The sequence below is a fragment of the Anser anser genome, assembly GCF_964211835.1.
Source record: "Anser anser genome assembly, chromosome: Z".
NCBI lineage: Eukaryota > Metazoa > Chordata > Aves > Anseriformes > Anatidae > Anser > Anser anser.
In genome coordinates, this window is record NC_139723.1 from 82,630,350 (window position 1) to 82,657,649 (window position 27,300).

General features: G+C 37.4%; 1 protein-coding gene across 4 annotated transcripts in view; it reads left to right on the forward strand.

Moving 5' to 3' along the window:
- The window catches only part of PIK3C3 (phosphatidylinositol 3-kinase catalytic subunit type 3), a 74,262-nt gene that overhangs the window by 35,837 nt on the left and 11,125 nt on the right, over window positions 1–27,300 (forward strand). For 2 of the 4 annotated variants that reach the window (XM_083817399.1, XM_083817398.1), the window contains exons 20-23: window positions 1,771–1,855; window positions 3,480–3,554; window positions 18,041–18,209; window positions 22,173–22,263. In XM_083817399.1, the coding sequence (XP_083673525.1) occupies window positions 1,771–1,855; window positions 3,480–3,554; window positions 18,041–18,209; window positions 22,173–22,263 (420 nt within the window). Of the gene's footprint in view, window positions 1–1,770; window positions 1,856–3,479; window positions 3,555–4,778; window positions 4,947–5,482; window positions 9,805–18,040; window positions 18,210–22,172; window positions 22,264–27,300 lie in introns of those variants that run through there. The other 2 variants (XM_083817401.1, XM_083817400.1) reach the window with 2 other exon arrangements.

Here is a 27,300-nt window from a genome sequence, read left to right on the forward strand (position 1 = left end):
AGTTGCACAAGTTTCTTCTCACTTCTGTGAAGATTGTGATAAGCTACAATTACACTGAATCACCATACAGTTTCTGAAGTGTTTTCTTCTCTGTAGTCCTCTGTAATCGTAGAATCCTACTATTTATATTCTATTCCATTATATTTTCATAGAATAATGCATTTAGAAATGAACGTGAAATTGTCATTTTGCAATTATAACATCCTATTCCAACCTAAGGTAGATGCCTCACTGTTGCTTGCTGTGCAGACATATGGAGCAATTCTTTCTTCGAGGAACTACTGATCTCAATAGACAAGACAACAAAAAGAAATGTAATCTGAGATTACTTCATAGAGCAATGACAAAATACATTACAGAACCCAGATTTCCTGTGCTGTGAAGCATGATAAAATAGCTGTGCATTGTAGGCAAAGGAGTAAAAATTAAATAAGCACTGAGTGTGGTGAAAGTTTTTTCTGTTGTTTTTGTAAATGTTTGTTTTGGGCATCACAGGTGTTTCAATGAAAATTGGCAGTATCTGAAAATGAAAAAAAAAGTCTTCTGAAGTTTCAAAGCAAGTAATTTAATATGGACTGATAATACAGATCTGCAGGAAAGAAAAAAATGTTTTGATGTTTGAATGTTATTTAACTTACATTAATAATCTTGAGATTTCAGTTTTGTGTTTTTGAGGGTTTGTGTTCCACTCTGCACAGCTTGCCATTTGGATTATCTGAAGTTGTTTTTTAACATAAAGTGTCCAAAGTTTTGGAGCACTGGAACTAGAATTTTCTACTACGCTATTAAACAGTTAAAATTTGTATTCCACATTGCTCTTATGGACTTCATTTTGAAGAATCATAGAGTATCCAAAAGGAAGGGGTGCACAAGTATCATTGAATCCAGCTCCTAACTCTGTACAGGGCAACAGAATCTTTCTGCTGTCAGCTTCTTGAATGTGTCTTTGAAGTGCTTAATCCTGTGTAAACAAAGACAATTAAAGCTTTTTCCATCTATAACAAGGCTGCTTTTCATGCAAAACTTTCTTAAATAGTCAACAGGTACCCGTTTTCAGCACCTCCTTATTTTGTGAGATTCCTTTCAGTGTTTCATTAGGGCAGTTATTTGTTCTGTAGATACACAGAAAGCTCCTCTTCCAGTGCTTGCCTAGCTTTTGTGCCTTTACTTTCATTTAGTGGAATAATCTTATGTTTAGGCTTGGATATAATTTACACATCTTTTTATCTTGGTCAAGAAAAACAGTCTTTTTAAGTAGTGGGAAGGACTGTTTTGGCCTCATTCATGTACCATTTGGTGATTTAGATCTTCCTTTTAAACTCAGTTGTATTGAAGAATATAGAGGCATATCATGTTAAACTTTGTAAGTTAGAATGTGTGTCCGAAATGTAGTTACTGACCTGAACTTAGTCCCGTATGGTTTTCATAATCTCACATCAACCTGTTCCTGTGGAAGTATTTTTGTATTCATAATTTATTAAAAGTAAATCTTGAAGGCATTGTTAATCTGAGGCTGTTTTAAAGAACTGCATTTCAATTTAAATTTCAGATCTTTTTATGCTGAATGTAAAAATATGATGATTAAGACAATATAAAGGTAGCAATATAGAAGTAAATTAGATCTCACTGGGTTTGTTGGGGATAATTCTTTGTTTAACAGTTTACATTACTGGGCATTTGTGGTCTTGTTTTAAGTCTTTGATTACTAGTTATAGAATCACATTTGAGATCATGTGGAGTAACTAAATATGTTGACGACTTTCCCTCCAGAACTTCTTCAGAAAGCACGCACCTAGTGAGACTGGGCCTCATGGAATAAGTGCAGAGGTGATGGACACGTATGTTAAGAGCTGTGGTAAGTTAAACTTCTACAACTGATAACTTCATATATGAAGTATAAAGGATGGGATCAGTGAGCTGTTGAGACACTTCAGATTAGATCATAGAAAGTACCTGCATAGTTCCTTACCTACAGTCAGAATACCTGTTGTAGATCTTAGTCATGTCACCAGTGAGCTCTAACACTAATTCAGCAGACCAGTCAAGTTCAGAGTCAGCATTAGGGTAGGTTTGAATTGGTCAAGATTCTACTGAGTATCAGATATTTCTCAATTGACTGTAATAGCAATTCGTGTTTGATATTTAGATGGCTGTGTGTGTACTTCGTGTCTTAATCTGGAGATGAATCCTTCTTGTTGTTACTATTAAATTTTCATTTCTAGTTGTCAGATTGTAATAAGTGAAAAGCTAATCTTTAATTTGTCATGACTGCAACAATGTACCAGTTCAGGTTTCTTGTAGGTTTCAGCGTGGAATTAGAGGTCATAATTTTTCCCGGTCATCAGCATCAGTGCATAGATTTTTGTGATAAAGGAACATAAGAGCTAGGATTTTCTTTGTATTTAGTGCCTTTTGTGAGCATTGTAAATTTTTTCTGCTTATGTTTTCCCTTGCGCTCAAGGAGTCTTCGTAGCCCTTGCAAGGGATTGGCATTGTCTAGTGAAAAGAGTGGTTTTGAGTCAGACATGTGATACACTGATCTTTCCTCAGACCTCTTTCCTTCTCCTTGAAGGAGATTAGAAGTACACCCTTCTTTCTAGCAAAAAAATCCTACCTATGTTTCCTCCACGTCATGAGTTGGGATATTCATAATTTGGGGAGATGTAAAGTAATGAATCATCAGTATTTGAAGTAGAAAAGTTCAATTTGTTTTTTTTAAAAGTCATCTTTTCCTTGGAGGTTGTGTTCAACTTCCTACTCCATTTGATAAAAAGAAAATGTAGTAGTGTAGTTCTTGTTCAGTAAACTGATGCTGATGTTAAAACATTGCATTTGCTGTCCATTAAATTGAAAAGCTTTTTCCTATCAAAAAAGTCATCCAGTTGTTGCTGTACCGTATCTCTTACTTTTCTATTCTTTCTGACAGTGCCATCCTTAAAACTTATTTAAACCTTTCTGGTTAGTGGGTGAAAGAAATATAACAGTTTGCATTAGTTGTAACTTATCACTAAGCCTTACTAAGCTTATTATCACTTAGCCTTACTGCTTAGCTTGTAAATACTGCTGACATATCCATTCAAATTCACATCAATGTCTAACACTTGTTTGTGGGTTTTGTAAGTATCTAGAGTTCAAAATGTGTACATATATTTTGCTCAAAATACCTCATCTTACTTTGAAGTATCTTAATCCTAATATTGAATGGAAGTGTTTTTTATATACCTGTTAGGTGTATAATAGGGTAGTAAAAGCTGAATCTAGGCAGTACTGAATATATTTCAGAGTTTTAATTTATTACTTTGTGTACTTCATACTGCTGATAATCTTGATTATTCATTCCCACCTTCCCAGCCTCTGTGGCATACTTACTACTTGTGAACAAGAATTAAGATAACATTATATGCTGTTGTTAATTGTGTGGAACTTGTGGCTCTCCAGGAAAGGTACTTGTATTGATGTTTACAATTTACTTGTTACAGCTGGTTATTGTGTAATTACTTACATCCTTGGAGTTGGAGACAGACATCTGGATAATCTTTTGCTAACAAAAACAGGTAATTCTTTTTAGCAGTATAATTTTATAACAGCGGTTGTTTAATTTCAAGTGTGTTGGTAACGTTCAAATGTGTTGGCTCCATTTTGCTTGCAGATACAGCCCATTGAGTACTGTAGAATATTCTTATATTCTAAATGTAAAGGTATATTGACTCATCTGAGGTAATATTTGATTCAGTGAATCAAAGTTTAGATTTAAACTGTTAGTAGTGTGAAGTGGTAGTTGAAGAATAAGACAGCAAGTAGATAAAGTGCACTGTAATCAAATTGGGCAAGAGATGACAACCAAGATGTGGTATTGATGTCAGTGTAACAGCCATTTATGCATCTGTAGGTAATGGAAGTCCTAAATTTGCCTAAACTCAGGAATGTTTAAAAGCACTGGATTTTTGTGTAGGTTTCACCTGGCTTATTTTACAGTCTTGTGTTCTACTGTCACACTTCTTACACACATGAAAGCTGGACTTGTAAGTTATTTTTGTTCAACACAATTTTTTTCTTGAGTGATGCTGACCTTTTTTGAAAGTAATATGGGCATACTACAGGGTAAAATTTGACTGCCTTTCCTTAAGATCATGAAACCTGTCATTGTCATCTTAAACTTTGGTAAAAATCATTCTTAAACTTTGGTAAAAATCATTCTTGCTGTTTTAACTTGTTGAAAGCTGAAAAAAAGGATGCTGTGATAAGTATTTGTAAAGTAACTCTAAGTCCAAGTATCCTAATTGTTCTTTATCAAACAATTTTCTAAATTGTTACACCCCTATTTAGTAGGTATTCTAACATGCTATCAGAAAGCAATTTCAAGATCTATTAAGTGGATTGTGGCTGTATTTTAATAAGTTTATGTACACTGTTCAAAATACAGTAGATATTTAGACAAATATATTTAGTAGTCCTATGGAATCCGGTATAATCTTGATGACTTCAGTGAGATCCTTGCTAATTCCTGTCTCAGATTGGATTTTCTTTTAACAAAATCGATTCTGTGAGCTTTCCAGGTCTGCATGTTTTTCTAAAAAAATATAAATATGATGCATCCCAAAACTGGAAATGCCACATAAGACCTGTCAGAGCAAGGCTCACTTCGGCACTTTCTCCTACTTATGTATTTTGCGTTTTTGATGAAACCAAACCACTATACAACAAAAATCCAAGTGTTTCATCAGTCTGATGGTCTAGACTGTTCAGCTCAAGCAGAATTATTTTATATTTTTCTCCAGCTTTCTGTAAAATGATAGGAACTAGACAGAGTGCTCCACTTACTACAAATTCATGGTTGAAGGCGTGAAAATAGTAAAGGTTGCCATTTAGTCAGATATCCTTTGTAGCAAACCCCATGTATCTCAAAAGTTCAAAATAGCAGGTAAGTGTTTTGATTCTCCCTCCCTACCTTGTTTAACTTTTTAATGTCATTTTTGTTGCATTATGTGTATTAAAAACGGATCAGGTAGAATATATAATTATAGTAATTCTAAATCAATAACTCAGTTTAAAAAAGTATTTTTAATACATTTTTCTAACTAAAATAATTCAGCAATTCAGGAGGAGTTCTGTGCTTATTTGAAGTTGAATTGTGCTTTGTATGTTTTTTTAAGTATAAAAAAATGTTTAATTTGAAGTTAAGAATTTTTTAGAGAGTGGGGGAGGTTTAAACAAAAACAAGACACAAAACCAGTAAAAACAACAAAAAAATGAAATGCTCAATCTATAAGGAAACTGTTTTCCACGAAAGCATTAAGCAGCTTAACTGCAAGTGACAATGAAACCATTTAGACAATTAGCATATATTTTCTTAAAGCTTTTTGTTTATATAATATACTTGGCATTTAGAAATGTTTGTTTTCCTGAGTAGTAAAATAAAAATGCTGGATATCTTAGATTGTTTTGCAGGTGGAATTCTAGCTAACTTAGCTTCATTTATCAGCTCATCTTCCAGGATTCCTCTAATTGAACACTGGGAGTATTGAGAAAAAGTCTTGGATGAGTTGCATCAAAGATCTCTTCTAGATGAAATACAGCAATTGAACATCAAGCTATTTATGCCTTGGGTTAAAGGGAAATTAAAATATTTTATTTCAAAATAAGTCTGTTTCTAGCTAGATAAAGTCCAGAAACTCTTAGCAAATATTTTGGATACTTTTAAAAAAAAATTTTGGCATGCTTACTGAAATAAGGCTTTTTGGAGCTGTGCCGGGGGAACAATGGCAAGGCCTGGGGAGAAGGCAATGGCCCAACTGAAGTGCATCTACACTAATGCATGCAACATGGGTAAGAAACAAGAGGAGCTGGAAGCCATCGTGCAGCAGGCAGGCTATGACTTGGTTGCCATCATGGAAACGTGGTGGGACCAGTCCCATGACTGGAGTGCTGCAATGACTGTCTATAGGCTCTTCAGAAGGGACAGAAGCACAGAAGGGGTGGTGGTGTGGCTCTCTATATTAAAGAGTGTTTTGATGTTGTGGAACTTGAGGCTGGGACTGATAAGGTTGAGTCTCTGTGGGTTAGGATCAGCAGGAAGGCCAACAAGGCAAGCATCCTGGTGGGGGTCTGTTATAGACCGCCAAACCAGGATGAGGAGACGGATGAGGAGTTCTACAGGCAGCTGGCAGAAGTTGCAAAATCATCAGTGCTTGTTCTTGTGGGGGACTTCACCTTCCCAGACACATCCTGGAAGCACAACACAGCTCAGAGAAAGCAGTCTAGGAGGTTTCTGGAGAGCGTGGAAGATAGCTTCCTGATGCAGCTGGTTAGTGAGCCTACCAGGGGAGGTGCCCCGCTAGACCTTCTGTTCACAAACAGTGACGGACTGGTGGGAGATGTGGTGGTCGGGAGCTGTCTTGGGCAGAGTGACCACGAAACACTAGAATTCTCTATTCTTGGCGAAGCCAGGAAGGGGACCAGTAAAACTGCTGTATTGGACTTCCGGAGGGCTGACTTTGAGCTGTTCAGGACACTGCTTGGCAGAGTCCCTTGGGAGGCAGTCCTGAAGGGCAGAGGGGTCCAGGAAGGCTGGGCACTCTTCAAGAAGGAAATCTTAATGGGTCAGGAGCGGTCTTTTCCCAACGTGCCTGAAGACCAGCCGGCGCGGAAGACCAGCCTGGCTGAACAGAGAGGTGTGGCTCAAGCTTAGGAGAAAAAAGAGGGTTTATAATCTTTGGAGAAGAGGGCAGGTCACTCATGAGGACTATAAGGCTGTTGCGAGGCTGTGCAGGGACAAAATTAGAAAGGCCAAAGCTCATCTGGAGCTCAATCTGGCTGCTGCCATTAAAGATAACAAAAAATGTTTTTACAAATACATCAACACAAAAAGGAGGACTAAGGAGAATCTCCATCCTTTACTGGATGTGGGGGGAAACTTAGTTACAAGGGATGAGGAAAAAGCTGAGGTGCTTAATGCCTTCTTTGCCTCAGTCTTTAGCGACAAAACCAGTTGTTCTCTGGATACCTGGTACCCTGAACTGGTGGAAGGGGATGGGGAGCAGGATGTGGCCCTCACTATCCACGAGGAAATGGTTGGTGACCTGCTACAGCACTTGGATATATGCAAGTCGATGGGGCTGGATGGGATCCACCCGAGGGTACTGAGAGAACTGGCAGAGGAGCTGGCCAAGCTGCTTTCCATCATTTATCGGCAATCCTGGCTATGGGGGGAGGTCCCAGTCGATAGGCAGCTAGCAAATGTGACGCCCATCTATAAGAAGGGTCAGAGGGTAGACCCGGGGAACTATAGGCCTGTTAGTTTGACGTCAGTGCCAGGGAAGCTTATGGAGCAGATTATCTTGAGTGTCATCACGCGGCACTTGCAGGGCAAGCAGGCGATCAGGCCCAGACAGCATGGGTTTATGAAAGGCAGGTCCTGCTTGATGAACCTGATCTCCTTCTATGACAAAGTGACACGCTTAGTGGATGAGGGAAAGGCTGTGGATGTGGTCTACTTTGACTTCAGTAAGGCTTTTGACACCGTTTCCCACAGCATTCTCCTCAAAAAACTGGCTGCTCGTGGCTTGGACTGGCATACGCTTCATTGGTTTAAAAGCTGGCTTGATAGCCAGGCCCAAAGAGTTGTGGTGAATGGAGTCAAATGCAGCTGGAGGCCGGTCACTAGTGGAGTCCCCCAGGGCTCAGTACTGGGGCCAGTCCTCTTCAATATCTTTATCGATGATCTGGATGAGGGGATCGAGTGCACCCTCAGTAAGTTTGCAGATGACACCAAGTTAGGTGCGTGTGTTGATCTGCTCGAGGGAAGGAAGGCTCTGCAGGATGATCTGGATAGGCTGGAGCGATGGGCTGAGGCCAACTGTATGAAGTTCAGCAAGGCCAAGTGCCAGGTCCTGCACCTGGGGCGCAACAACCCCAAACAGCACTACAGGCTGGGAGATGAGTGGCTGGAAAGCTGCCTGGCAGAGAAGGACCTGGGAGTACTGGTTGATAGTCGGCTGAATATGAGCCAGCAGTGTGCCCAGGTGGCCAAGAAGGTCAACAGCATCCTGGCTTGCATAAGAAGCAGTGTGGCCAGCAGGTCTAGGGAAGTGATTGTCCCCCTGTACTCGGCTCTGGTGAAACTGCACCTTGAGTACTGTGTTCAGTTTTGGGCCCGTCACTACAAGAAGGACATGGAGGTGCTCGAGAGAGTCCAGAGAAGGGCGACAAAGCTGGTGAGGAGGGGTCTGGAGAACAAGTCTTACGAGGAGCGGCTGAGGGAGCTGGGGTTGTTTAGCCTGGAGAAGAGGAGGCTCAGGGGTGACCTTATCGCACTCTACAGGTACCTTGAAGGAGGCTGTAGCGAGGTGGGGGTTGGTCTATTCTCCCAAGTGCCTGGTGACAGGACGAGGGGGAATGGGCTAAAGTTGTGCCAGGGGAGGTTTAGGTTGGATATTAGGAAGAACTTCTTTACCGAAAGCGTTCTTGGGCATTGGGATGGGCTGCCCAGGGAAGTGGTTGAGTCACCATCCCTGGAGGTCTTTAAGAGACGTTTAGATGTTGAGCTTAGTGATATGGTTTAGTGGAGGTCTTGTCAGTATTAGGTAAGAGGTTGGACTGGGTCATCTCGGAGGTCTCTTCCAACCTAGATGATTCTGTGATTGTGATAAGTTTGAACTGCAGCTTCTCATAGGTGTTATGATATCTTGAATACCTTAATTTCCTCATGAAGAAGAGTTAGAAGTTTTGTTTATAATATAGTAAAGCATTTCTTGAAGGAGAAATGTGTAAATAAAAAAATCTTATTTGGGGAAAAGAGAAACATCCGCATCTTGATCTAAGCTCATGTGGGAACAAACAACTAAATCGAATGTATTTCCCCTTATCTGCCTGGGATTGTCTAAATGGACATTTAAAAATATCTCTTGAGAGGTTCCTATCACTTGTCAAAAGTGACGATATAATGCATTTTCTATAGCAGGCACTGTTTGGATGCTCAGAGTTGTCATTAGTGTTTTAGTTTGAGGTAATGTGTATCTTGTGTTTAAAAAGTAACCACACCATGGCTTAGTTTGGCACTGTTGAAGAATTTAAACAGAACAGCAGAGGGCAGCACACATCCACAGTAAATTCTAAGTCTGAAATTCTTTTCATCTGCTACCTAGGTTCTGTAACATACCAAGACAGGTTTATGTTGGTCATATTTTAAGAGACTTTATTAAGCTACCAAGAGAAATTCTTATGTTTCAAACACTGCATAGACTTGCTACCAAGGTTTCTGTTTCTTGCTACTGAAAATCTCATTGACTTGTAATGAAAAAGTTAACTTATCTAGAGGAATATAAGTTAGAAATAACTTTCTTAATAAATGATTGGATTCATATATGGTCATTTCTTAACTACACTTCAATTTTTTAAGTTTCGAAGAGTAAAAGACAGAGCCCCAGTTTGGGGTTCACATACTTTTTTTTTTAATATGACAAAGTATATCAGTACATTTTTTGTATCTACCTGTCTACCTGAGTTTCAGTTTGGTGGATGTATCTGCATGTGTTGGACTCATTCCAATAAAATTGTTGCATCATCTTTTATTATGTAGGTGGCTATGTTTATAACAGATATGGTATAATTTAAATATTAAGCAACAGATACTGAAGTTCATAAAAACAAATTGTTACCCGCTCAAACTCTTTTGCACTGAGGGGTGAAAATGTCTGTCACCTAGTTGAAAAAATTTCTATCATCTTTCATGACTCCTTGCCTCTGATTCTAGAAATATGATGGCTTGTTTATGTCAACCTAAAATAAATAAATAAATAAAAAGTATTAAGATTTGTAGATGCTGGACCATTTTACTTCAAAGGCAGCAGTAGTAGTTGATTTGGAAAGAGATGCTTCTCATATAGGGCACCTGCAGTCAAAACATCCTCATCTGTGAATAATGTTTAAAATAAGTTATATCTCAGAAAGAGTTGCAAGGTAAGACAGCAAAGATCTGAACATTCCCATATGCAAGATAGCACTCACAGTGCTTTTCAGTTAATAGCATCTGTGCCGAAGTAGATTTGAAGATGATGACAATGGAAGAAAAAAAGTAGGAGTCAAGCACTCCTTCAGCATTAGTTTTTACATAAGTACTTTGCTAAATACACTTACTAATGTCGCCAACTACGATAATATGTAAAAAGCAATGAAATTTTTAAATAGGCATTTAAATGTTGCTGATCTTCACAGGGTATCATCCTTTTTTAAAAAAAGCAGAACACTAAGACATTAATATTATCCTTTAGATTTCTCTGTGCAACACCCATTTCTGTGATACCTGCTAAAGAGAATACGTATTTACCTGTTGAACTGCTGATTTTTTTCCTCTTAAAGGTATCTTGAACAGTATTTCCTATTTAACAATATATACCTGGTCTCTTCTCTGTATGCAGGCATAGCATAAGAATATATTTTGATAATGGACAGGTTAGGGGAAGGATATTAAAATGCTTAGCACAAGCTGTGCCCTTATCAATTATATGGATGATGATAAAGTTTATCTACAGCTATTGCTTTTCTGCCAGCATATTGAGTTGAAAATCTGTATCCTAAGTAAGTCCTTAACAGTTCATACTATTTCGTCCTATTTTTGCACAGTTTTAGAAAAGTTAGAAGACGTGAAGATTACTGATGACAAATTAGGCATTCTGATATTTTTTTCACTATGGCATTGCTCTATTAGTAAAGGAGAGATTTTGATGGTGACATCAGAAATTGCTGGGAAAGCCAGGAAATTACCCTATCTCCCCACCTATTTCCATCAGAGGTCTTTCTGTCCTGTTCATATTTGAAACAGGAATTCAGTTAAAGTAGTCACTAAATGGTATTTTTTTCTGCATGAACCAGGTTAAAATAGTAATGACGGCTGTTTACAGAAAGTACACTGAAATTCAGAATTTGATTTTTCTTTTACCAGTAGAGGGAACAGATAATTTTGGAATAACTTGAGGCTTGCTTGCCTGTTAAAACAGAATAAGACTGGTGGCAGTCTTTAATAGTTGTATCTAATTTGCTTTGCCTTTTGTTTAAGGATTGTGGAGTTCTGTGCAGGTTGTTAGTAGCTCTTCCTAATAGTATTCCAGTGAAATAAAACCATTTCTGTGCTGCTATATAGGAACTTTCTCCTGCATTAGAGTCTAGATATTAGCAGTAAGCGATGGGGAAAAAAACAGCCTTCCCAGCTGCAGTCTGATTTTTTTTATTGGCTATTGTAAGCACCAGATATCAATTTTTAGTCTCCACAAGTTCATGTTTTAGTTAATCAAAGTTCTCTTCAGTCTCAAGGCTGGAAGGAACTAAGACTGACTTTCAGATTCCTTATGGCCTGACTGCTGGTCAGGGGATCTTTACATGTTTGCCATTCCCTTGAACTCACCAAGGGCCTGTCCTCCATTTTTCTGCCGAACACCTGGTTTTCTAACATATGGAAAAGATAGTCAACCTTGTAAAATTTAAAAAAGAAAATAAAAGTTTAAAATATACAACTGTATCAGCTCTTAAGTTTTGAACTAAATTTTGTCTGCGCACATCATAATTGCATATTTCTGGAAATATCCAATCCTCTTCCAATCAGTAAATGCCTTCTTTCTTGTTTTTTATTTCTGAGTTTTTGCAGTAAAAGTAAAAAATCCTTGAGCAGGGGAGTGGGGGATGGTTAGGGCACTATTTTTTAAGATCTGAGTTTACGCAAAGTTGTTCCACAGTCTTTCCCACTTCTGAAAGGATGCTAATGTTGTCCTTAAAACTTCTGACGAGCGAGATGCTTTCAAGGTCAGAAATGTTTGTCCAGAGCTGTGTTATTTGACTATATGTAGGCACCTACATACAATCCTGCTTCTGATGTCAAAACATGGCAGGAATTAAAATATGGCAGGAATTTCAGGGGTATTTCTCCCTCAAGGCATTTCCTAGATCTGTATGTATTTTCTCAAGTGCCTAAAGTCCTGTATTTTTTAAAGGAACTCAAATTTCTAAATAGCTGTCTGAAGCTAGTATCTATATACTAGAAATACATGGCCTTTATATTTAGATGTGCAAAACCGGAGGTGACTCAGGATCAAATGTTTCACCCATTTTCTTAAATTCTCTTTCTGTTTAAAAAAAAAAAAATAAATCACTCATGAAAGGTAGGGGGTTGGGATTTAGAAGTTATTCAGAAACAGTAGTAAATCAATATTTGTAATCTAGATTTGTCTTTAATTATAAGCATGGCTAATAATTTAGAGCCTTCTCAAATTAAGATGTAATAACTGAAGAAGATGGATTAGAAGCCAGAGTAAAAACATTATATAAGATTGAGGTATACATGTGTTATGGCACTGACTGTAAGTTGAAGGAGGGAAATGTTTGATTTTAAAACATGGAATTTAAAAGCCTTTAGGAAAAGCAACGTGTTGCACAGATTTCACAACCAGACTAATACTGGGAGGATTGATGATAACTGTCCATAAATACATGTGGTGTGAAATACTGTGGTGTGAAATAGTGAGGGGGACCAGAGCCCTGGTACAGGCTACCCAGAAAGGTTGTGGAGTCTTCATCCTTTGAGATATTCAGAAGTCATCTGGACATGCTCCTGAGCAGGCAGCTCTAGGTGGACTTGCAGTAGAATTGGACCAGATGTCCTCCAGAAGATCCTTTCTAACCTTAACCATTCTGTGAAATAAAATTTTAAGAGTAATCCTCTAAATTCAGATGAGAAAAGTTGGTTGGTAAGAAACCATCTATGTAACTTTAAAGAACCTTCAGTTGAAGACATCATAAATTTTATGTGACATTTCAGAATTAAAATTTCAGAATTAAAAAACATCACTCAATAATTGCCTAGATGTGATGCTGATTCTCCTGTACTCTTTTCCAGATGCGACTACTAGCCAAGATTATTTTTCAAAAAAAGTTGTCACAGCTGAGGCTGCGAATTTTGAATGAGTAGTGTTTTTGAGGAGATGAGCTCTTGCAGAAAGGTCATGATTAAGCTGACAAACTAAGTTGCTGGCACCTTTGCATCCTTCATTGCAGGTGTGTAACAGGAATGACATCTATGTTAAGGAGTATGCTACTCACAATGCAAGTCACTTCTCACGGAATAAAACTTCTAATTAAATATCTTTTCTCTCCTCTTAAACTTACTGTACCGATTGTACTAGATCAAAGTGATTGTGGTGGTTTTACTCGGGAGGGTGGCTGAGCTCCCCCTTAGCTGCTCACTCACTCCCCCTCCTCAAAGGGAAAGGGGGAGAAAATAGGATGCAAAGGGCTTAAGGGTTGAGATAAGGACAGGGAGATTGCTCAACAATTATTGTGATGGGCAAAACAGACTCAGCAAAGGGGAATAGTAAGATTTATTGCCTATTAAAAGCTAGAGAAGTGAGAAACAAAGGAAAGAACCCAAAAAATGCCTTTCCCCTATATCCCCTGAGCGGCACAGGGGAATGGGGGCTGTGGTCAGTCTACAGGGCTTTGTCTCTGCTGCTCCTTCTTGGTCACTCTCTATCCCTGCTCCAGTGGGGCCCCTCCCACAGGATGCAGTCCTTCCTGAACTGATCCTGTGTGGGTTTCCCACAGGCAGCAGCTTTTCAAGAACTGCTCCAGGTATGTCTCCGTACCATGGGGTCCATCCGTCATGAGCAAACTGCTCCAACCTCGTCCTCCACGGGTGGCAGCTTCCCCCCCAAACCCCCTGCTCCTGCGTGGGCTTCTCTCCGCAGGCTACAGCTCCGGCCCGAGGCCTGCTCCTGCGGGGGCTCTCCATGGGCTGCAGTCTCCATCAGTGCAGGTCCACCTGCTCCACCAGGGGCTTCTCCACGGGCTGCAGCGTGGAACCCTGCTCCACCGTGGTACTCCATGGGCTGCAGGGGGCAACCTGCTTCACCATGGTCCTCACCACAGGCCACAGGGGACTTCTGCTCTGGCACCTGGAGCACCTCTCCCCCTCCTTCTTCACTGACCTTGGCGCCTGCAAGGCTGTTCCTCACTCCTCTCACTCTCCCAGCTGCTGTGTGACAGCAGTTCTTTTCCTCCTTTCTTAAATATGCTCTCACAGAGGTGCAAACACCATCGCTTATTGGCTGGGCTCTGGCCAGCAGCGGAGCCCTTACCTAACATGGGGCAGCTTCTAGATTCTTCTCACAGAAGCCACCCCCGTGGGCCCCTGCTACCGACACCTTGCCACGTAAACCCACTACAGTGATATTTTTGTTTGAAGCTCACACAAAGCTGCTGTTCTAGATTATGTACAGCTGGAGAGTTCAAGTTCCTATTTTTGTCCTTCTCTTTCTGCTGCTATTTATTATTTTAGCAGGTTTTGGTTAAGTTTGCACTTTTTTGTCTTGGTTTCTGATTTATTTTTTGTTTTATCTTTACCTGTTACGTTCTCTGCTGTCTGCATAATACAAGGAAGTAGCGTCTTCCACACACTGTATTTTCATAACATGTTTTTGTATAGGTCATCTTTATGAGATTTAACAGGTGATATTTTCCGTAGGGTGCCATGGGGAAAAAACACCACCCTCAACATCATCGACTTGGGATGAAAAAATGCTAAAAATATCCAAGAATGCAGCTGGGCTATCTCAGTCATTAATCATCTTGAAAGTGAGATGCTGGTTGTCATGCCCTGATACAAATTTTGCTTTGGACGATCACTTGAGATACTTGCAACCTTTTATCTTAGCATTAAAAAATTCAAGTCATGAAATTTATTATCTTGATAAGTTTATTATTTATTAACATTAATAATGTAAGTTCCACCTAATTTCAATATTATACCACCAATTTAATTTGTCCAAAATGGGATTGTTCTTCATTTGTTCCAATTTTAGTTAAGTCCTCAAGGACAACATAAGTCAAGCTTCTTTGTAGAAAGCCCTGAAACAGCAGTGTTCCCTCCAGCTGTGGCTGATCAGTCTTTTCTTTAGCATAGTAGCAGTTTCAGGCTAATACCAAGGGAGCATTCTGTCTCTATTTTGTAATTTGGTATGCTGGTTTAATTGATCTTGAGCTGTCCAAAAGAAAACGAATTATAGCTGTGTTTAGTACATGAATTTGAAAAATATTAAATATATTTACTGTATTCAAGTTAAAGCATTTGACATACATTTTGAGTCAGCCTAAAAATCTGCTGAATTTCAAAGTATAGCTAGGGAAGCTGTATTGTTAAGTGGGGATGGCCTCACCTTATAGTTTGCTTACTCTTTTCTAGGACTGAGATATAAAAAAGTATTTGCCAACTAATGTATATGAATGTATATCACCCAGGTGTTAATGTTCTAGAATGATTTAGATACGTTTTAGTTACCAGGCTACATTATTAATTAGTACCTATTATTATTTATCTGTAGAGCAAACTAGAAAAAAATACTGCTACAAAAGTTGTTTTATTCAAGTGTTCTCCTTTGATTCTTCATGATGACAGCTTTGAATAAGTTACAGACCCCTCCCCAAACTTTAATTAAACACCTTTTGTAATGTAATCTGTCTGTGTGTATCAATGTCTACTTCAAAATACTTAGTTTACAAAAGTGAACTCTAAGAGTAACCAGTAACAACTTGAAAAAACTATTGAAGGAAATTCTTTAGCACAATTAGATATGCAAGAAGTAATGATTGTATTTATCAGCTAGTGAATACTTATTAAGCATCCTTGTGATCTCCCTTAGAAAATTGACTGTGATGGAGTTTGTTTCTTGGCTTGAAGAGTGCTTACGACAGATTTCAAGTAAGCTTCTCCAATGATAGAACATCTATTATTCAATGAAATGGACAGAGGGATGACTAATTGAAAAATACTACATGTTCCTTTTTTTTCCAAGAGTGATGAGCATCTAAGCTTATGAAAATATTAAAATGAATATAGATACTGCAAGTTAAAACACCCTCAGGCAAACAAATCTCTGTTGATAATGCAGTTCTGTTCCATAATGCTGAAGCAAGACTTTGTATGTTCTGTGGTATCTGAGAATAGATAGGTCATGCTAATCATTTTCTAGTTATTATTAAAAAGTTTCTCCATTTTTTTTTATATCCACATTTCATTTTATCCACATTTCATTTTCTCCTATGAAGTAGTCATCTAAAAATAAATTTACTAACGTTACTACAGAGCTCTGCTTTGGATGCAAAACTCAACTTTACCTAACATTTCAAATGCACATCACCTGTTTGTACTTAATTTATTTCCTGATACTTCGTAACGTGGACTTCAGGAACATGTTTCCTTTGTCTGAAGGCAATCATTTAACAGGCCAGCAGAAGTAGGGAAGTGAATGTCCCCTATTACACAGCACTGGTGAGACCACACCTTGAATATTATGTTCAGTTTTGGGCCCCTCACTAGAAGAAGGATATTGAATTGCTCAAGTGTGTGCAGGGAAGGGCCGTGAAGCTACTGACAGGACTAGAAAACAAGTTTGAGGAGTGACAGAGGGAATTGGGATTGTTTAGTTTGGAGAACAGGAGGTGTAGGGAAGACCTCATCACTCTCTGCAACCTACCTGGAAGGAGGTTGCATCAACGGGGGTGTCTCTTTTCTCAGGTGACAAGTGATAAGATATGAGGAAACAGTCACAGGTTGAGCCAGGGGAGAGACAGAATTTCTGTCATGGAGAGGGTGGCCAAGAATTGGAACAGGTTGCCCATGGAAGTGACTGAGTTCCTGTCCCTGGAGATAAATATTTACGATACAGTCGTGATAGTAAGGGATATGGTTAAGTGATGGGACTCAGTAGGGTCAGGTTGATGGTTGGACAAAATGATTTAGAAGGTCTTCTACAACCTAGGTGGTTCTATGAAATTTCATTTATGTACCTTCTATATAAACATTTTGACATTGGCAGAACTGAATTCTTTTTTAATTCAGCTTTAGTATTGTTTAAATTCTGCAATTTAAAAGCTTAGTATCAAACCGAAAATTTGATTGCAAAACACTTTCACAAACACTTTTTTGCTCTGTGTGGTCAATATTTTCAATTTAGTAAGTCAGGAATATTCCTAGAAACTGGCTTTATAGGGTTTGTAAATTGAACCACTTAGTCTTTTGATGACTGTTTCTGTTTGTATGTTCATATAGTACTTAATCTTTAAGTTATGTAAATATTCTAGTGGTTTTATTTGGAAATTGCTGTTTCAGTTTTTCATTTTGCCCCATGTTGCATCTCACGTGAGATTTGGCACTAGTGAAAGGGAACACAGTGAATGCTTTCCAATGAAGTTATGGACAATCCTGCAAATACGCAAGTTCTTTATAGGAACAAAAGTTGCCTTGTGCATTTGAAATGAGATGTATGGAAGTTTTTGTCAAGTTAACGACAGGAACATTATAAACATAGTTGCACTGAGAAGGGAAAAGTAGAGATCAAGTGGTGTAACTCATGCATTTTTGTACTGGAAAAACTCAGCATGTTGAGACTTAAGAGCATTCAAAATACAATTGAAATGGTATTAATGTTTCTTCAAAGTATTTCAGAGGTGTTAAATATTATCTGTACTCAGACGACTCTTAAAGGATTTTAGGATCATGATTCTTATTTTCCCTTTGGTTAATGTAACATATGACTAAAATAACTTATTGCATGCTGGGGCAACCAAATGGTGTACTAGGAAAAAAGCAATATGTGCCTTAGCACTTTAATTTGTTAAGAAGTTCTTAAGAAAGAGCAAAGAATTAGTAGTATCTGTAACATGACTATATACTTAATGTCTATTTAATGTCTACTTATTTTGAACATTGGTTTGGTCTTTACGAATATACTCCATATGTTTAAAAAGCAAACGAAATCCTTACCTTATTTGTTAGTACTCTAAGTGAATTTGAGATCAGCTTTATTTAAGTCCATAATTTCAAGTTGCTATCTGAAGACATGAATTACAGTTACAAGCCTCATAGAAAATAGTGAATTGTATTTCTTGAGAGCAATTTAGCATCTTCAGGAAATTGTACTTAAAGATTTATTTATTTTTTGAGTATTTCTGCCATTTGATATGTGAAATACTGAGGTAAATGTTTGCCTTTCATCTGTAGGTAAACTGTTTCACATAGACTTTGGTTACATTCTGGGTCGGGACCCGAAGCCTCTACCTCCCCCAATGAAGCTGAATAAGGAGATGGTGGAAGGCATGGGAGGCACGCAGAGTGAGCAGTACCAGGAATTCCGTAAGCAGTGCTACACAGCCTTTCTCCATCTCCGCAGGTAACAAAACTATTTGGATAAGTTAATAGAGCCACAGTAAAATAGAATATTGCATGAATCAGGGAAGGTATTCCTGTTGAAAATTCAAAACTTGTGTCTATGTTCAGAATTCAAACAAGAATTTGTACAAAACAAAGGAAGGAAACCGTCACAACACTGGTATAATGCGGAGCTTGAATATAATTGCCTTTTAAGTTAAGGTCTTTAGGTTTACTTGTTTAATAACACAGCTTTTTCATAAATTTTGTGGGGGTATTAAATTGGTTTTGGATGTGTTTTTGCCCTTAAGCAACTTCTCTGATTACTGGTGATCAAGTATCCTTTTAACTCTAAATCATAATTTATTTGCTGCTTTACCCTCCTCCAGTTCAGACAAGTGATGATCAAAATCAAATTCTTTGCCTTGAAGATGGTATATATAAGCTTAGTTGGATGAAGGGCCCGCCGAACAAATACTAGCTGCTGCGTGTGGTAGTCAAGTATGTTACCAACTTCTGTGGATAGACATAACAATGGCAGCTAAGGCCTCTTTAGATTTCTATTTATGGACGAATTGATCACTGCTTTAGATTTTGAAGCAGCTTCATTCCTTCGTAGTGACCATATAATTTACCATCAGCTTTCTGAGCTGAGTAGCTCGTCTTTGTGTTTGCACAGAATGCAGGTAAGCACTCTTGGTGTGTCCAGTGACTGATTTAGTACATTTTCCCTGGAGATGAAAGAATGTCACTTTAATATCTAGATCACACAATGTAAACCATCAAATACATGAAATAAAGCAGAAATATGAAAAGAATGTGAAAAATACCTATATGAAAAGTACATAGCCAGTGTTCTGAAATGATACCAGAAAAAAGTCACAGGTAGTTTCTCCCTTGTTAAAAGGAGAAAAAGAATAAGGTGTTGTTTTGTAGACTTACTAAAAGCATTTTAGTAGGATGAAAAAGTGATGGCACGTTAGTGGCAAAGAATGTGTGACTTCAGAGAACAATCAGGAAGGCTAATATATATTCAGTGTTTTAAATTTTGCTCAAATCAGAAATGCAGTATTATGAAAGTAATTCTGTTTTTGTTGTTTAAACTTAGTTTTATTCAGTGGAAAGGTCTGTTATGTCAGTGAAGGGTTATCCATTGCATTAACTAGTTTATGTAATGTTTAGCTACAGAGGTCATATTTGGATGTGGAGTGCAGCAGTCATTCTGGTATAAAACTGAACTGTAAATTAGGATAGCTTCATTTTTAATTCTGGGACTGTAGTTGTAATTCTCTCTCCAATATTTGTTCCGGTTTACAGGAAAATATTTTTAAATGGTTCTGGATAAATATTTTTAAGGCATAAGATAACAGAGGAGGCATAGGATAATATTGGTATTACAATAACTATTACTTTAAGCAGCTAGAATTAAAAATGATCAAGATTACTTGTTTATTGAGGCAGGAAAAAAAAATAAATATGGAGGAATGTCTTAGCTCTAACGGTTCTACACACTGATGCCAACCTGTTCACAGAGACTTCTGGCTAAGTATGGTGAAATCATAACCTCTAATTGCTAAGTCAAAATGCAAATTCCCTATTTGTTATCTCTATCAGTTCCTGGTTTATTCTTCATTTCCTTGGGGTACAGACAGTGTTCTGCATATTTCAAATCTGCCTTGCAGGGTTCCTGGTAGAATACTGTTGCAAAGCAAAAACAAAAACAATTTCCAACTTACAAGTAGAAAAAGTCTTGTTCTTAGTTTTAGATGAAAGAAGTTTTGCATATGATCATTTCTGAGGGACTTTTGTGGTTGGTGTTTTTTTTTTTTTTTTTTTTTTTTCCCCCTGGGGAGAGATGGCTTTCCACTTTTTTGAACACCACTGACCAGTTGTATGTGGTTGTCAGCAGTGCTGTAATGAAGGTGCAGCCCACGTGTGCTGAATGTGCTGCAGGGCAGGTTGTAGCTGCATCCTCACTTACGGCATAGCAGCATTTTACACCTTTTTTATACATGTTGAGCTTACTTAAAAAGACTCAAGTCCTATTGTGTGTCAGCTTTCCCTCCCCTTTGAATTCCCAGTTTACAAGTCTTCAGCAGGATCCGTCAGAAAAGAATCTAGAATCAATACCTGAAGATATTTTTCCAACAAAATGTCTGATGTTAGGGTGAATTTGGGTTGTCAGTGGACCAGCTGTGAGCATCTTGACACCCCATGTCTCGTGCCAGTATGCACCAGTATGCATACACCCTTGCTTCTGGCTCCTGGTTTTATTTTATTTCTGTCTGTCCCTGGCGTACCCTGCTCCTACATAAGACTCTATGGGGAGTTAGCATCAGTCTCTGCACTCTTGCCCTTTGTCTGTCACACCCTGTTACGCGTCTTGTTCAGTCTCTGGTTTGTCCAGCCCTTCTTTACCTTCTCTTTCTGCCCAATTTCTTGCTACATAATTCAGGTTGCTTTCGTCTGAATGCTATTATAAGGAGCATGAGAAGCGAAGAAAGTAGTCTGTCCTTGGCAATTGCTATTGCTGTAAGCTACCAGTGACCTAGGAATAGTTTTGAGAGCGCTTAGCTGTAAGCTTTTAAGTATGTTTAAACTGAAATTTGCTAGTTTCAGGCAAGTAAAACAAATCTTCATGAAAACCTGTGGTAAGCATTCCTGGCACCTAAAGCAACTCAACTGCCAGAGTTTGTAGCCAGATTTGAAACAAAATGGTAGTGTAATTTTTATTGTGCTAAAAGACATTTTCCAAATTCCAGCCCCTTGCCCTTGGGAAAGTGAAGCAGAACAGCTGAAACAAATTAGACAAACTATTTCTGTCCAAACAGTTTAAAGTAATAGTGTTCTAAAGAGATCTTATATTGAAATCAATCTTATATTGAAATGTACTAGGTAGTGCTAGTTCCTGTTACTAAGTGTCAAGAGTTTTTGATAGAATTAAGCTTTCCAAGAGAGATTTTTGTTGAGCAATATTTACTTCGTAGAGTATGGCTAAGAGTCATTTTCTGTAGTTAAAATATTTCATACTATTACAATTGCCAATTTATATGTATTCACAAGTTTGCTAATAAATTTTACTGTTAAGAATTCTTTTTCTATCATCAAAGAAGCTCCTGCTGCTCTTAGGAAAGCAGTATTTCAGATTTTGAAGCTAGTTACTTACTTTGTCTCTAAAAGAAGACCAGCTCTCTTTACAGAGTAAGGGAAGTTTCAGTTTACATTGAACAGCTTGGAAATTATCCTTTCAAATAGCAGCTTAGAGCTAATTTCCTGCAAGGGCAAAATGATGTTCTTTAAAAGATTTGCAAGTACTACCAACACCATATTAAAACTGAAAACTACTCTGTCTTTTCTCTTTAAATGGTTATAACTGACATCTGCACTACCAAAGTTATTGCAGCTTAACTGAGCAACTGCAGACTTAGATCTGGTTAAACCACTCATAGTCAACCTGCTATGGCGAAAGCCCTCGCAGCAACATGAAAAATCATTCTAATTGTGAAGACTTCATTTGTTTGAGTGCTTGAATGCTAATATATATAATATTGCTATATAACTGTTACCCCTGTTAATTAAGTTAACCTTTGAATCAATATCCAAACTTATGCTTGGTCTCCTAGGAGTGGGAGAAGGCATTAAATCTTACAGTATTTGAAACTGTTTATATTTGGTGTGTCTCTGGATAAACATTGTTCTAAAAAATGTTCTATTTTTATGAGATTGTTTAAAAAAAAATCCAACATAAAAAACACCAAAGAAAGAGTGGTCTGTGTTCAGTTTTGGCAATTCAAGACAAGGCTTAAACTGTCATTCCTATTACTGGATATCTTAAATATGTCCAAATAAAGTGGTGTGTATGAATCTCCTCTAAAATATTACCAACACAAGTTGATTTTATAATTTCTTATATGAAGTTGTTTACAAAATGTTGTCTTTTGTACATTTTACAAAGTGTATTTATCTAATCTGCTCTTCTACTCAGGTATTCCAACTTGATCTTGAACTTATTTTCCCTCATGGTGGATGCCAACATTCCAGATATTGCTCTTGAACCTGACAAGACTGTAAAAAAGGTAATGGGAAAGCTTTCTTTGTCTTTCATTAACCAAAGCCATCATATTATGAAATTTTCAGTCACTTCTGGTGACGTGTGTAACCAATGACCTGAGGAGGCTTACTCGTGTTTTATGAGGACTGAGTGATTTCTAGAATCACTGAAGTTAAAGGTGGTAATATACATTTGAAGTTGCCTAGCATGTGTGCCCATCCATAATATGCAGCATTGATCTCAACCATCCATGGAGTCCATGCCTAGTCTGCTCTAGCACTCTGTTCCAAGAGATATTTCAACATTCTGCTAAGAACAGTGATCACCTTAATGAAAAGCAGTCATGAAGCAGTCAACGCTGACTGTATCATGAAAGATTGCAGGATTCTAAACTAGGCGGAACAGTCACATATAGTTTTATAAAACAGTAACTGAGACTGTTTTTACATCTTCTTCAGTAAGAAATCTTTGTTTATTGTGAAAACAAACTCTGACGTGTGTCCCCTATTTCTGATTTTGTCCTGTTGCTCCAGCCTGAATCATTCTTCTCTATTTGGTGTTTCATCTACTGTTGACGTTGAAAATGCCAGATAAATGTTCACATAAATTTCATTGCACTTACGTTTTTGGGCAAATGTTGGCTTTGTTTATAACCTGATTTATAGCGAAGGGCTATTTCTTTTAATTCTACAAAAGACTTTGTGGAGCCTGTGAATCCAATGAAAATCAGTTCAGTTCACTTCTGATTCAACCAAGTGTACTTTCTCTAAAGATCCACCTGATCTTTAGTGTTTTCAATAAGCTATGAATGCAAAGATTCAAAATTATTTAAATTAATATTTCATGTTCTAATGCAATTCTCTTGAAGGTAAGTGAATTGACTCCAACAAAGTTTTTCTTGTAGCCTGTAATAATAAGCATCTATGTTTAGAATTTCCTAATTTCAAATTGATATAAAAGAGTTCATATAGTCATTGTTTCATTTCTGTGAAGGCTGACATAGTGTGGTTTGGTTTCTTTTTGTTGTTGTTTTTTTATCAAATTCAGTCTCCTGGTTTCCATTGCCAATTAACATACCTTTTTCTTGTTAGTATCTTGGCATCACGTTTTATCTTGGACAACACTTCTGTGAATTATACCAAGGCTAGATTTTTTTTTGTAGTATATGATGTAGTATATGATGTTTTGTAGTAGGATGTCAAATTCTCTAAAATATTAAAAGGTGCTTTTACTGTAGTAACGTCTGAGTGTTTCAGATGCTCATAAAATTTGTACTTAATAGAAGTTTCCTCCCTTGTTTTGAAATATTAAATGAAGATACAGAATTGAAAACCAACAAGTCTTTTCTTCAGCTTAGAGGTATGTTACGGTTCACTGATACACAGGAGCTAAAATCGGGTTCGTATCAAGCATGATTATAGTTTATCCAATCGGAGATAAAAGAAGAAAGAAGCAAAATCTGAAAGGAAGTTCATAGGCGTATGAATTAGATCAGTGTGCTTTCCTCTATATTTCATTACTAAGTATAAATAATAGTTCCTTTTTTCATGAAAATAGTTTGTTTATTTGCTGTCTGGTAGGTCACTTAGGTCAAGTACAACAAAGTTGTTGTTATACTGAGCTCTGGCAATGCTGCAGCTTAGATCTGTGGTTTTTACCCTGATGAAGTCCATTGTCATCTTAGAGGCTTGAAAATGCGGAGAGCTAGAACTGAGTCAGTGAGGCAAGTATTTGTTATAAGGAATGCAGATCTCTTTCATGCTTTAAAATGTGGTTTAGCTGGGGAAGAGTGAAGACCTTAAAATTTGATGCAAAATAATTATAAATGGGTAGAGTTAGTATACTGAGAGAACAGATTTCACTGTCGCAAGTTCTGTAAATTCAGTTAGAGTGTGCTTGTTCCTTAAAAAAGCAAACCAGAGTAAAACAAACACAATAAGGTATTATCAGAAAGATAACTAAACTGTTTGGCTTGTTCATAAATGTTTTTTTTACTGTATAGTCTTCTCAATCCTTTGCCCCAAGTATTGTTATTTTGAATAAACTCATTTTTTGACAGGTCAGCTGTTTATAATTCCAAATAACATTCTGTTCAGGTTTGGTCCTTTTGGTTTAAAAATTGTCCTTTAAATATACCTCTGGAATTTCTGCAGAAATGATATGTTATGGTGAGATCTTGAAAGAGAAGGTGAATAGAGGACTCTTCTATAAAGCAGGTGTTGATATTATGATCTACTGGATGAACACAACTATGTTCAAAGCAACTATGAAAGTATTTTGGTTTTGTTCTGGTTTTGGTTTATCTATTTCTTTTTTTGCTTTAAAGAAAAAACATTAGGTAAACAGCTATAAAATGGCCTCACAGCAGGATCATCTTAATTCTTTGTAGAAGGGTGAAGAGGTCACTTTTTAGATAGTGTTAGAAATTTTGTTTTGAATGTTTAATACCCATTAGTGTGTCTCAAATCAGTTCTGAGCTTTGTTAGTACCAATAAAAAACGAAACAAGGTGTCTTGTATCTCTTGGGCTGAGTGGCAAGTTTGTTCAGTCATTTAACAAGATAATACTGTACCTTGTTGTAGGAAAATTGAATAAATGCCTTCAGCATCTCAATTGATTTTTTTGTTTGCTTTTTTCTAAAGGTTTAAACAAAAAATCCATATATATTTCAACAGACTCAAATTAGCTAAAGATCCATTTTGGACTGACCCGTAAAATTAAATTACCTTTATGTGAGTCAAGTCAATAGCCATTTCAACCATGATATCACTTTCATGGGAGACAAAGGTGGAGATTTACAAACATTTCTGTATCTAAGAAGGTATTCTTCTCAATAGTTATGGTGGAAAATTTTTTCTTTGCTTTCGTTATTGGTGCCGTAGTAACACTCATTCTCTGTTTTGTAGAGCCTTCTTTTTTTTTTTTTGAGGGGCAGTGATCTAGTTAGGCTCTGATCTCGCAGGCAGCTGAAGTCAGGTCACTGAGGAGACAGGATAGGTTACCTTTATTCAAAATCTCTGATACATCAGAATATTACTTAGGATGAAACTGTAAGGAAATGTATATAGTACAAAAATTAATTTTCCTTTTTAAAGAAAGGAAAGCTTATTGAAGGTGGACCATTATATTTCAATATATTTTGGTGTTCAAACTGTTCAGCATTCCTTGATATTGGAATTTTTTAGTAGGTGCAGCAATCCTGCTATTAGGAGCAGGTATAAAGTATTCTAACTATACTTCCATAGGTTTCTCCTAACAGGATCAAAAAAAAGGCACCTTATAACATACTTAAAATGAGTGTATTCCGAGCAAATTCATTCACTGAAATGTTCGTGCCTCACAGGTTTCTGTTCTCATTGAAACAGGTATGCTAGAGTACGGTCCATGGAGTCAAGGTAGTAAAGGGGATTTTTCTCGAATGGCTACTCTTCTGATTCCTCAAAGGGAAAGCATTATGCTATTAGGCAGTACCTTGGGCTGTGTTCTGAGCAGCTTTGCAAAGAGATGTAACGTGTCATTCTTGCTTCAGAGAGGTACTTCATACCGCAGGAAATATCTGCCTGCTGATGGACAATATATAAAAACACACTGGCGAGTAAAACATAACATCAGAAATATTTGATGTTCTTCTTTTCTAAACTTTCAGAAAATAGTATGTCTAATTATTTGAGTATGAATGAACATTTAATTTTTATTTTTAATTCAAGTAGAGTAAAGAACACTACAGCCATTTTGTATGGCTTAATTTCTTGTACTTTCTTTTGTCACCTGTGGTATGTGTGTGTATAACAAGACACTAACTAATCACTCTGAAAAGGTAATTGGAAGTCTGCCACCTTTTGCCTTTCTTAAGTTCAGACAAATCAGAAAACAAACCAAGATAATGGAAAAAGTATGATGTAGAGTATGCCCTCTTTAATGAGGATGATCTGAATTGTTCTTTGTTTTTTTAACAGTTTCTTTCTGCTATAATAGAGACTTTTTAGAGAAATCTGAATGAGAAGGCACACCTAAGGAAAATGTTAGTAACCTAAGCAAGAAAAGGGAAGGCAGGATCTTTAGTTGTAAGCTGTTTTTGCCAAAGAAACATCTACCTTCCAGTAACACTTTATAGCCCAAGGAGCTAACTGGAAGATCTTAAGCTTGATTATAAAATTACATTTAATCAAAAAGCATGTTGTCTGGGTGTCATTTCTGTCCAATGCTTGTGATATGTCTTGGGAGAAATATGTATCGAGTCGAGGCAAAATTGAAATAGCAGCTTGTCATGTACAACTTTCTGTAAAATAAGTATAGATTACACCTGTTTGACATGGTTTATGGCACAGGACGGAGTAAGCAGAGCTGGGCTCTCTGTTTATGTCATCTTTGAAGGTACTTTCACATTCTTCTTGTTCAAAAGTGAGCAAGCTCTACACAAACTGATTTTGCCTATCAGGGGGAGAAGACTGGATATTTTCTTCTCGTTAGTGTTAAATGTACCAGAAACTTCTGATGATTACAGCTGGAGTTGTGGATTTGGAACACAACACAATTTGACAGTACCTTCTTACTTGCTTTGTATAACATCTGTGTTCAGAAATTAAACCAATGCTGACCTTAATGATGCTTTCTCACACCTAAAACTGAACTGCAAATGAATGTCAGTATTGGCTGGGCTGGGGGGAAGAGGAAAGCTCTTGGTTTCAAGTTTCACCATTATTCTTGCATGTATAGAAAATATTTTTTTAACCAGCTCTCCACTTCTAGTGTGTGCACCGAGTAACACTAGGTAGATCATCTAGTACCTTTAAATTGAAAGAAAGTTTTGCTTTATTGACTTAATTCCCTCAATCCAATTTCAATCAGTATTTTTCCCAGTAAAAGGATGGGGGGGGTGAAGGGGGGGCAAATCAAAGCAGAAAAGTGGTTGCCAGCTATACAGGTTATCTCCACCCCATAAAACTTTAGAAATGCTCTTCAGATTCTTGACGTTTTGTTTAACTTGAAAACATTTGTCAATTTTTGGCCAAGAAAAAGGAGCAGCAAAGCTTGAAATTAGTTGTCTTTTTTTAACCTTTCA